Source organism: Sorex fumeus, unplaced genomic scaffold (genome assembly GCF_029834395.1).
Source record: "Sorex fumeus unplaced genomic scaffold, SorFum_2.1 ptg000098l, whole genome shotgun sequence".
NCBI classification, from domain to species: Eukaryota; Metazoa; Chordata; class Mammalia; order Eulipotyphla; family Soricidae; genus Sorex; species Sorex fumeus.
Window position 1 is genome coordinate 78,748,258 of NW_026606155.1, and position 12,723 is coordinate 78,760,980.

At 40.3% G+C, this 12,723-nt stretch overlaps 1 protein-coding gene across 1 annotated transcript; it reads right to left on the reverse strand.

Moving 5' to 3' along the window:
• Positions 1 to 1,940: 1,940 nt before the first annotated feature.
• ZNF770 (zinc finger protein 770) lies at positions 1,941 to 11,298 on the reverse strand. The gene is made up of 3 exons (XM_056133321.1): positions 11,198 to 11,298; positions 9,479 to 9,621; positions 1,941 to 6,342 (listed from the first exon to the last, which is right to left on the reverse strand). The coding sequence occupies exon 3, from the start codon at positions 6,281 to 6,283 to the stop codon at positions 4,193 to 4,195; it is 2,091 nt and encodes a 696-aa protein (XP_055989296.1). The 5' UTR covers positions 6,284 to 6,342; positions 9,479 to 9,621; positions 11,198 to 11,298; the 3' UTR covers positions 1,941 to 4,192.
• Positions 11,299 to 12,723: the final 1,425 nt, after the last annotated feature.

Genomic DNA, 12,723 nt, shown 5'->3' on the forward strand with positions numbered 1-12,723 from the left:
GGTATTTGTCAGGATTGTACCCTTTTAGTTGTGGTGCTTGTATGCCTGTTTACCAGTGGGCATGCACTCTAGTTGTGGCTCTCACATTGTGGTTTCAATGTTTGCTTGAGTAGATCATAACTGCCAGGATTCCCACTTCCTGGCTGTGATGCTCATGCATCTTTTAGTTGTGGAACTTATCAGGTAGTCACACTCCTTTGTAGTGGCTGCAGTGTAGCCAGAAAGTGCTTGTGCTGCCATGAAAAGCTGGTAGAACTCCCTGGTGGCTCAGTCAGCAGAACTGCCAAGATCTCACCAAGTGGCATACAATGACTCTGGGAATTTGAATTGTGACCATATGCTTTTGAGACAGGCATCCTAAGCCACCGCATCATTTTTCTGGGTCCTCATCCTAAACCACTGAAAATATACTGGAATCATAAAGCACAACAAAGAAGGATAGAGCAGGTTTTATTTATTTTTACAGGGTCTCTCCAATGGTCCCCTCTTGAAGAGCCCGGCAAGCTACCAAGAGTATCTCGCCCACACGGCAAAGCCTGGCAAGCTACCCATGACGTATTCGATATGCCAAAAACAGTAACAAGGCTCACAATTTGCTGTGAGACATTACTGGTGCCCACTTGAGCAAATCGATGAACGGGAGGAGTGTTAGTGCTACAGTACTCTCCAATGGTATTAGGACACTTGGAGGTCACTGCTCGTGATGACTTGCCTATGCAGACCCAATGGAGTGCTCAGATCTGGTGTTGCGGGTCACCAGGGCCACACTCAAATATGCTCAGGGGTTACCAGGGATATGCAGGGATTGAATCCACGATTACATGCATGCAAAGCACCTGCTTCACATCTTTAACTATCCTGGAGTAAGTGATATATCCTACTCTAGAGTGAGCCCCAAGTAGGTTTTCAAAGGAAACATGTTTCCATTATATAGTTTCAGGTAACTGAAGGAGATTTAGGTGATGAGCAATTCGCCAATTTACATATTAAATGCCTTTATAAATTGTCTTTTTTTTTTTAAAGCAAGAGGCTATTATATCAATAGCCTCCAGCTTTTAAGTGATCTAAACATGTGGAAACATCTGTTTAAAATATATTTAGTTGCCATACAATATGTACTATTTCACCACCTTTTTTCTCTTAGCCAAAGTTTTGGTTGATGGTTTGGATATTCTATAATTATATCTTTCAATGGTTTTTCTTTATTGTACATGTTTTCAAATTTTTCCAATAATTAAAGAAAGCAAAGGAACCAACCAGATTGAGAAAAAATTTTCAGAAGGCAGTAAGGTCAATAGTGTGAAATACTCCTAAGCCAGTTACTCTGGCCAAGGTAATGCTAAACACTGGCTGGGCTAGATCTGGGTTACTCATTTCTGAGCAGCCATGAGGGGAGATTAGAGTATTCTGATGGGCTGTATTCTCATGACTGTCTGCTGGAGCTGCAATTTAGGGTTTCACCCAGACCATGTGACTGGTACATTATGAGGGAAAAATGGTGTAGTTCACAACTAAGGACACTCACTACAGTGACAATTAACAGAGTAGCTTCCAAGAAGTGGTAAGTAGGGATCACTTAGCATGAGTAGTGCCTAAAATAGAACTCACAACCTCATGTATGCAAGGCAGGTGCTCTACTACTGAATCACATTCCTGGGCTCCTAATTATTTAGCATTAATCTGGAGAGAAAGGCCAAAGAGGATAAATAGATGAGTAACATATAATACAACAGGCCATGAAGCTAACATGTTTTGTAGGTAATAAGTACTATAAAAGAGATAAAAATAAGGAAGAATGGAATATTTATGTGAGCAGTTCAAAGCAGGATGAAATGAGGTAGGCTCAAGAAGGTATTTCACTCTCAGTACCTTGTTCCAGGATTTTTTTCCCCTTAAAAAAAAAGAAAGAAAAAAAAAGTCCAAACTTTTTAACTTGAAACTTTATTCTGAAATTTAAAGTTTTTAAAAATTATAACCACCATCTATTTTTCTTGAACACACACACATTTTTGTACTAAAATTGTAGGCCCTATTATAGAACAAGAAATATTCCCAGTAATTCAGCCAATCAAGTTACTGTAGTAAATAACCATGCTACAACCTAGAATTCCTAAAAATATTTCTTCTAATCTCTTGAAATTTACAAGGTTTATTTCTTTTCCAGAAAACCTGTCACTGATTCAACAATACCATTAAAGCACGCAGCAAAATCATTATATAATATCAAAGTTTAATCTTCTTAGCATGCACATATAGTTTATTTTCATTCCTATGAAAATTTCTACAAGAAGTTTTCAAAGGTAATAAGGTCTTTTTCTTACAGGGTACTTGAAATAGCACTGCAGTACATTTTAAACAAATTTTTACAGTATTCCAACTTTCAATATGAAGCAGTTTTAAAAAAGATGGACAAAAAAAGCATAAAATGTATAGTAATACCACTTGGGGAGAGAGTGTAATAATCATACAAGTACCCTACTATTAGGACTCTCCCTAGTAGTGTGGGAAATAAGTATACAAGACATTTTACTTCAAATAAAATTACATAAACATTTTAGGAAAATTTCTAAATATATAAATTCAAGCATTTCAAAAGAAAAAAACACTTGAATATTTATTCTTGGAAAATATGAGCTAATTATTTCTTGCTTTCATATAATGGATGTATTCTTGAACGGTTTTGTGTAAAGCAATTTATACAAACCATCTACTTGCTTGCATTTGAGAATATCAAGAAAACCTAAAGAGAGTATTTGTAAAACATCTTATTCTGCACATTTGCACATCTTTGGGTTTTTATGTTAATAGTATTCATCTCCTTAAATGGTTTCTCAAAATTCACCTGTAACATCAGCAGACCACCCTTAATATATCCCTCTTTCTGCCTCCAAAGACAGATCTTAGTCCAAGGTACAAGTTATAACTGTTCATGTAGCCATTTATTTCCAATAGAGAGCTTGTCACTGTATTTTATCATGCTAGGATAAATACCCACCTGTTTTTCTTTTATTTTGGTAATATTTTGTTGCTAGTCTATGCCATTCCAAGAGATTTGATAGAAAAATGGTAAATATAAAGGACACTTTCTCCTTATAAATCTTTTAAAAGTGAAATATTCCTCTCTGCCAAATTATGACAGTACTGTTTAAAAAATGACATTCTGAACTGAGTATTAAAAATTATCTTATTAAAACAATTTACTAAGGATTCAAATAATTTTCTTTAGCATTAATCTTGCACAAATCATATGAGTAACAAAAACTAAAATCACACAGTCATTACCATTTGGTCAAACTTAACAAGTAAACTCAAAAAACAACCATCCAATTAAAGAGGCATTGTAACAAAGTTTTACTAACACAAATGCAAAACTCTTGTGGCTATGCAGGGTTTATAGCTGAGTCTGCCAATCATTAATAAGCAGAGTACTTCCTGTCAAAATACTGTATACAAATCAAAAATATATGGCACTTGGACATTATACCTGGTAAGTAAATATGGCAAGTATATAGAGATATATCCTACCCTCTCTCTTGTAAATTGTTTGGTGAAAGACAAAAGCAAGATGGGTAAAAAAGCATTTTGAGTTATCTGTTGGAAAGGGAGGTAAAACCAGGAGTCCCAACTATAATTTGGAAAAGATCAATACATTTTCACTTTCTCATTAATATAATTTTAAAACTATAAGAAAAAGATTGCACTGGAATTTGAGTCATACATGGACTAAAATATGCTGCTGTTTTATAATGAAATATTGTGGGGCTATTTGCTATAGCCAAAACCCACCATTTTTACCTAAGTATTGAAATCAAGGTGTTAAAGTAGTAATTCCTAAAACCTATGTGACTCATTATTGGCACATCTTTGAGAGGTAACACTATAAATAAAAAGTATTTATCAAACTTAAATACACGCTTAGTTTGTCATCATCACATTCTTCCTTTTAAATATTGAATTTGGCTGTTCATGAACTATTTAGTTTTCTATGTGTTTTACTTTACTATGCTTGAAAAGCAAGTACCTAAGAAATCATTCAACCTAATGTAGGCCTTCTGATAAAAAGTGTGTGTGTGTGTGTGTGTGTGTGTGTGTGTGTGTGTGTGTGTGTGTATCAAGCCCTAAGAACAAGATCACCAGAGAAATCAGAAATGTGTTAAAGGCTCAATCAGTTACATAAGAGAATTTAAGACAACTACTTATCGAATGGTCGGTCTTTAAAGTGAGTAAGTTGATGTCTCTTCCAGTGAGGAGCTTGTCTGAATGCTTTGCCACAAACTGAACATTCAAAGGGCTTCTGACCTGCATGAATTAGATAATGTCTTTCCAATTTAGATGGAGACCTAAAACTCTTAGAACAAACACTGCATTGGTAAAGAAGGCCATCATTCCTCTCTGGAGACTCTGAATAATTACAGCAATGACTATGTTGGTTCTGTTGTGAGTCTAGAAGCTCATTAGAGAGATAGGGCTGCCTTTTCCGGTAGGGGGTACCAAGAATGAAATCCTCCGACTCTGACTTAACTTTTATTTCTGGTATTTGATCTGAATCTGAGATCTCATGGTTTTGAAAACTAGGAGTTTGACACTGCTGGGAAGCATTACAGTTAACACTATCACTTGGATAACTGAAAAGTTTGTCCAAGTGTTCCAATTCTACTTGGCGAAGAGATCTTCTATAAGGAATCTTTTCAGTATGAGTTAATGTATGTCTTTTTAAATGAGCTGACTGTCTAAAAGACTTCCCACAAACATTACAGCCAAAAGGCCTCTGTCCAGTATGAATTAAATAATGTCTTTGTAGTTTGGATATGGAAGGAAATACTTTTTCGCATTTGTCACAAGGACATATCTTATGTCCAGTATGCATGTTTTCGCTTATAACTGAAAAACCACACTGAAGCACTTCATAATTATCAGAGAATTTCTCACCTGATGGGTCATACATAGGCACATCTTTATTATTCACTGGGTTATCCAGAATCAACATGTTTTCTGCTGTAAGGATACTTTTCAAATTTTTCCCCAAATTTTGGCTTTGGAAGTGCTTCTGCCAAGATAATGGCAAAGTCAATGCTTTCTTCTTTTTACTACCAACAGTCTTATAGGTTCCATGATTGAAAAGAGAACCCATAAGCACTTTCTGGGAATGTTCAGGGTTTTGCTCACCCGAAACAAGATCATATTTTTTCAAGAAACTATTTTTAAATACTTTATTCTCAGATTGAAAGTCATCTAATTTTTTACCCCCAGCACGTTTAAGCTTGGTCAAGATTTTTTTAACAGTAGTTTTATAGCTGTAGTTTCTTTTGAGCCTGCTTGGAGTTTTGCCACCTTTGACAGGAAAACACTTGTGTCCACTGAGAATCTGTTGTGATTCAAAACATTCTTCACATTCTGGACATTGAAAAGGGACGATATAAATAGAGTGGATACCAAGTTGACTATTCTTCTCAGATTCACCTACATTACCATTTTCAAAACCATCTTGCTTTGCATTTAATTTACTAGGCAAGGGGCATGACTCTGTACTCTTTCCTTTTAATGAAAGGGTCTGAAAAGTCTTATTCCTAGTATGGATTTGTTTATGCTTCACAAGTTTGCTTTGAATCTTAAATCCTTTTTGACAAAAACAACATTGAAAAGGTCTTTCTTCTGAGTGTGTGAGTTGGTGAATTTTTAAATGAGTTGACTGTCGGAAAGATTTGCTGCACAGGACACATTTAAAAGGTCTCTGACCAGTATGAATGAGTGCATGCCTATCAAGTTTTGATTGTGACGGAAACATCTTGCCACAGATTTTACATGCATGAATATTCTTTCTTTTATTTGCAGGGTTGTATGTAGGTTCAGACTTAGAGCGTGGATGCACTGTCCGTCTCTCCTCTGTGGTCAAAGTGTGGTACACTCCATACATTGTTTTATCTTGTTTGTCCTCCAACAATCTTTTGACCTGTTTAACATCATTCTGGTAGGTTTCTTTATGAAGTTGTTGGTGTTTGATGAATGTCTTCATATTTTTAAAGTAGCGCTGACAGATGCTACATTTAAAAGGCAGATTATGAGTTAACTGATGTCTCTCCAGGTGGACTAACTGTCTAAAAGTTTTATGACACACATCACATTCAAATGGTTTTTGACCAGTATGAATAAGATAGTGTCTCGCTAGTTTTGATGGTGTTTCAAAGTGCTTGAGGCAAATATTGCAAATATATGGTCTATTCTTAGGTAGTTTGTTGGCTACAACACACTGTTGAATCTTTAGCACTTTAAATTTTTCAGCCATTTTATTCTTCAGTGACACACTCTGATGGGCTCCATAGTATTTTCAGATTCCACAGATACCTAAAAATTTTTAAAAAAAAGTGCTAATTTAAAATCATCTATTTACAAGGAAACAAGTAAAATTTAAAGTATCCTTTGACAAAAGAGATTAAGGATTAAGAAGAATCTATATTTTCCTGTGCTAAAAATTTAAGAAGTTTAAAGAGCTGATGCGTATGTATGGTATACACAAAGCTGTTTGATCCCCAACAAAACCTGACCCCCAAATTTGTTGGGAATGCCCCCAAGAGCCTAAGCACCACAGAGGAGTAAGTTAATAATCATTTTAGATTACTACTTTAGAAATCGTATAAATAAATGCTTCATTTTTCAAATGAAATGTTTTAAAATGCAATACAGCTCTTCCTTTTATTTATTTTTGGCTTTTTGGGACACACCCAGTGATGCTCAGGGGTTACTCCTGGCTCTGCACTCAAGAATTAGTCCTGGCAGTGCTAAGGAGACCATATGTAATGTCCGGTATTGATCCTGGGTCAGCTGCATGCAAGGTAAACGCCCTACCACTTTGGCTTTCACTCTGGTTCCAGTTCTGATTAATTTAAATACTATATTAAAATCCTTGAAATTCTTAACATTAGAATTTTTAATCCCAATTTTGCTATTTACTCATTAAGTAGATTTGTGAATATTTAGTTGCTGTCATTTTTAAAGTTACCCTTAAGAAAGGAAACTAGTATAAGAAATAAAAACATTATTACAAATGAGACATATTTTAGCATAACATGGATAGATATGAGAATAGAATGTCTTGGTTATCAAAATTAGATTTCTTATCTATATCAGTAATATATGGAGTGATAGCACAGCGGGTAGGACATTTGCCTTGCACGCAGCCAACATGGCCGACCCGAGTTCGATTCCTCCGCTCCTCTCGGAGAGCCCGGCAAGCTACCAAGAATATCTCGCCCGCACGGCAAAGTCTGGCAAGCTACCCATGACGTATTCAATATGCCAAACACAGTAACAACAAAGTCTCACAATGAAGACATTACTGGGCCCACTTGAGAAAATCGATGAATGGGAGGACAGTCGAGACAGTCGACAATTACATCTTTTTTAGATTAATAAGAACATGTACAACCAAGAGAACCATAAAATCTAAGCTCCAGACCTGAATTTGCCACATATGATCTTGGTAGCAGAAGGAAGTATAGGTTCTTCATCTCTTAAAAAGGTAATATGCTTCCTGGCCTACCTATATCAAGCTTTTGTGAGATTCAGTGTAGATCACGCATCTGAACATGTTGGAAAACTGAGATGATAAGCAAATGCACTACTTAACTTAAATCAAAATTTAAAACTTTTTTCTTTTTGGCGGGGGGCATATCCAGTGGTGCTCAGGGGACCATAGGTGGTGCTGGAGATTGAAGAGGTCAGCTATATGTAAGGGAGAGCTGCATGTACTATCTCTCTGGCCTCTCAAAATTTTATTCTTATCTATTTAATATCAATTTTATTATTTATACCTGTTCAGACACAATAAGTAAACTCACAGTTCTTTTTAGTTATCCTTTTAAAATTTGCTGTGGAATTTCTAAAAGTACAAATAATTTTAAAATAATTTAAAGTTGAGTATGGTTCACTTTTCAGGAAATATAATGAAGTATTTTAGTTTCAGTTAAAATAGAATATAAAGTATTTTTAAAAAAATAGGACACATGTAAAAGTTTATCAGGCACTTTTGTAACCAACTTAAACCCTAACTTTTATCAGATAAGCTATTTTTCCTCTCATACTTTATTTCACTCAGTTTCCTTAAATAAGGAAGTCTGACCCAAATAAACAAAAATATCTGGGGTTAGTAGTATGGCTCAGCAGTACACTGCATACCTCCTACTTGTGAGGACCTAGGTTTGATCTACAGTGCTGAAAGAGAAACCATTTGTTCTAGGTCCCCCATTCTAATGTTATGTCTTCTAGTTGAAATTTAAAAAGTTCATTGGTATTCTTTTTTCAATTGATGTGTTAAGAATCCAATATGCAAACTATTTGCTAATTAGTATCTTCTAGATACTAGTTTCTTCCAACTGTGAGTCGGGGTTATATGAATGTGGAGCTGCAAACAACCTTAAAATTTTGTTTTAAAATAAATGACTTTTTAAAAATCAGCAAATGTTTGATATTTGTATTTATTTTGTATACTTATACCCTTGGTGCCATGTAAAATTTCTTGTGAAGAAAGGGTTTATAAATAGAATCCCTATTCTAAAAAACACAAAGTTACAAACACACTAAAACTCACAGTCTTCTGAATTACCCTCTCCGCAAATTATAATGACCAAATTTTTCTCCTTATTTATTTCTGGGTTTGGGGCAATACCTGGCAGTGCTCAGGGGTCACTCTGACAGTGATCAGACCATGTAGTGCTGTGAATTGATCTGGTATTCTACATGCAGAGTATGCACTCAGTCCTACAGTCCTTTAAGCTCTCTCTTTCCAGCCCAAGTATTTTCAACTAGCTACCGCACAGTATCTTTCAAACTCTTATATCACTACTTATTAATGTCCTGCAAAATCAGCTTAATGGATCATAATCAGCGTTTAATAAAAAAAAGGGCAGAAAATAGTAAACTGAGTCACATTTTGTGAAGCTTTCATATGAAGCACTAAAAGAAAAAAAATCAGTTATGAAATCTGTACCTCACATACCCCTTCACATAATACTAGAAAAACTGACAACAAATCACTGTACTCAAAACAGTCAAGTAATTTTTAAGACCAGGTTCATCTGATGAGACTGGATTACTATGGAAAGGGATATTTTTTATTTCATTCAATAGATCCATATAATCCAAGATATTTATTACAAAAAAACTACTTAGGGGCAAAAATGGAATATATCACACAAACCTATGCAAAATAATCTGACTACAAATCTCTATAACTTAAAAAGGACACGCTAAAACTTAGATCCTCATAAACAACAATTGGTGTTATTGATACGTATTTTAAAAACTTGAAGGTGATCAACTTCCAAATCTTTAAATACCCACATCCACAATTATTAGAATTAAGTTGTAATTTCAATGAACTGCGAAGAACCTGGAATTATGATTCCAGGTGAGTACTCAATTAGGTGGTTCATTATGACAAAGAGCCAAACTGAAGTTAATAATCAAGCCTTTATTCACTTACTTCAAGACTGCAACACTGAAAAGATAAATGCAGTACTGCCTCCCTGGTGGTCCATTAAATGAAACCATTCGAGGTGGGTGAGGAACAGAAGGCTACATAGCATTCAATCATCTCACTGCAGAGAAGTTTCTTAACTTCGGCTTCTGTAGGCCAGGAGAAGGAGGGAAAGGTCAAAATGAAAAAAAAGCAACTCCCCCATGTACACTCCCCACTCCTAACTATGGCCTTTTTGGTGGAGGAGACCGGAATGATACTGGGTACCTGTGTGAGAAATGCAGTATAGTGTGAGCTTGGCTAAGGAAGGGGAAAGGGTGAAACTTTGACTGCAAATGCAAATGCCTCCCACAAAATGGCTATGGTTCCCTCTCCAAATGGCATAGATGTAGTGTAGGGAGAGTAACTTTCCCCAGCTCAGGGCAGCTAGGTCGTCTTGTGCTTCTCCATGCTGGCTGCCAATGGCTGGGTATAGAGTCAAAGTCTGTAATTCCCTTTGTCTATCTTCCTTTCCTGTAAACATTTCTATAGAAAGGGGGCGGGAGGGGGAATCACACACTCACACACTAGCAGTGCACACTACTTTTTCTGATTATAATGGGAACTGAGATCTCCAATTCCAGTGCCAGAATGAGTCTATGGATGATTCCCTACCATTAAGCACGAAGGCTGAAAATGATTGTCACCTGCCTCCACGCCATGTGGGAAGCATTAAGAGCCCATAGTGCTAGACGCAAGGATGGCAAGTAGTGATCTCATCTCCTATTTATAAGTGACAGCTCAGGGATCCCCAAGCTGTAAGTTCAGGGCCCCCTGGACTTACGGAGGGTGCATATTAATTTCATAAGAGTCCTGACTTCAACAGAGTCTTTTTTGATCACTTTTTAAAAAAAAAATCTTATAGTGAAAATAAAAAACAACAACAACAACAAAAACCCAGTCCAACCTAGGTGGTTTTTCCTGTTCAACTGGGGGGAGTGGGGGAAGAGCTAAAACTCAGTGGTTCCAGCAGGAATTTATCCTGACAACGACAATATTCTGTTGGAAGACTGTAAAAACTGAAAGGGGTGGGGAGATTCCAACATTCCTTCCAGCTGAAAACGTGTTTTGTTTTTTATCACCCCCCCCCCCCCCCAGTCGAACCGGTTCCGTTAACACGAAGCAAAGCAGCAGCGAGGGATAAACTCTGCCCCTGTCAGCGGTGGCGGCGGTGGCGAGGGAAATGAGCCTCTCTGGCCGCTGAGCTCGGGACTTCTGCGCTCCAACGAGCCGTTTCGGCCCGGCTCCCCCGGACCGCCGTTTCGGCCCCACTCCTCGTTCCTCGCGGGGCGCTCCCACCGCGAACCCGGTTCCGACTAACCCGCCACCGCCTCGACGGACCGCGGGAGTTCCACCCGAGACCAAGCTGAGGGGGGTGGGGCACGGGTGACAACGGTCGGGGCAGGAGGCGGACTTGCGAGCCCGAGAAACACGCGACGGGGAGCCACCCGGGGTGGAGCCGAGCGGCTTCCCCTGGCGCTGTCATCCTCAGAGACTCCCGTCCCCCGAGCCGCGGGCAGGAGGGAGGACGCGGCGCCCTCTCCTCCGGATCCCCCGGGCACCTTGGAGCCCTTGGAGCGGGGGTCAGAGGGGGAGCAGACGGCGGGCAGGTCAGAGCCTTCCGGGGGGGCGCGCGGGGAGGGCATTCTACCGCACACCCGGGTTCCTGAACTCCTCCTCACGCACCTGGAGCCGGCCAGGCGGCGGCGACACTCCAAAGGCCCGGGCGGACGCCGCGCAGGCAGCGAACGAGCGTCCGCGGGCCGGCACGACCACGGCCCTAGTGCGCAGGCGCGGCGCGGCTCGGGAGCGCCGCTCGGGGACGGGTCCGGCTGGAAACAGGCTCCCCCTCGCCCGGGGCCCGCGGCGGCGCGCTCCGCCCCGCGTCTCCCCGGAGACCCGCTCCACCCCGCTCCCTCCAGGGGCGCGCCCGGCCGCGGGTCCGAGCGCACAGCACCCAGCGCGGGGTCGAGAAAACAAGGCTGCAGAAGCGCTTTCGAGCTCGTCCCCTTTTCATCCCGGACTCCTGACTGGGAAACTGCAGATACTGCAGCCCGGACTGGCGAGCCTGAGCTCGTCGCCTGCCGGGTCCGTGCTAGCACCGAGGGAGGGGAAGCGAACCCCTCTAGGTTACGGCGTCTCCGGGTGTCGCTTTCACGGCCTCTCGTCGGTGTCTGAAGAGAGTGGCAGTTGTGTGTGGGCGGACTGGACTAAACTCCCTTACAGCTCTCCCAAATGTCCAGCCTACGCGGTTCTCCTGGACCTCCGCAATGTTCTGGAAACTTCAGTGGTTGGCCACGTTGAAATGTGCTCAGCGTTTTCTGACAGTCAGATGACACGCATTGTACAATGCCCCTCACCCCCCACCCCCACCTTCGCCCGCTTAATGCCTAGTGGGTGGTAAGCACTCAAGTGGCAGACTTCATCACTTTCAGTGCGATTTTCTGTTGACCGCAAACTTAGGAAGTGATAGGATCTTATTTAAAAAAAATAAATTGGAAAAACCGAATGGAATGGAAACTGAATTGGAAAAACCGGAATGAGGAGATGGTGCAATGGTTAGGGCCCCTCATGTTACCTGAGCGCGGATGAATGTGACCCTGGAGGTCCCCAGTGTCTGGTTGTCTAGGTATCCCCCACATTGCAGTGCCAAAGCAGAATCATGATCTTGAGTCCTTGTACTGAATCGTCAGCCTACTGGTGAATGCTGGTGAGACTCTCGAGTACCAAAGCATTGCTTGGGAACACTTACCCCTTTTTAAAATTTTATCTTATTTATATTGGGACCATTCGCCACACGTCAGGACAGGCCTCAGGCATGAAAGAACTGGCAGAGGAACCAGGCATAGGGGTCCCAGGGCTGAGATCTCCAAGCCTGCTCGGTTGGGGCTGGGCCTTCTCCACCCAAACCCCCCCTATCTTCCAGTAGGTAGGCGTCACACCCACCAGCTGCCGCCAGCGCCAGGTTGGTCCCATCAACAGACAAGATAAAGAGACTATAAAACCCAGCTCCCGGAAGCGCGGCCGCGCAACATCTTATTATTTCATTTTTCCATTGTAGAACCTGGCAGGCTACCAAAAGTATCCTGCCCGCAGGGCAGAGTCTGACAAATTTCCTGTGTCGTACTTAATATGCCAAATACCAGTAACAATTATGGGTCTCATTCTCCTAACCCTGAAAGAGCATTGAAATGGCTCTTTTAAAATCTCAG

Excerpts from the sequence above, each read along its gene's own strand:
- ZNF770 (XM_056133321.1), bottom strand. The coding sequence starts at position 6,283 with ATGGCTGAAAAATTTAAAGTGCTAAAGATTCAACAGTGTGTTGTAGCC.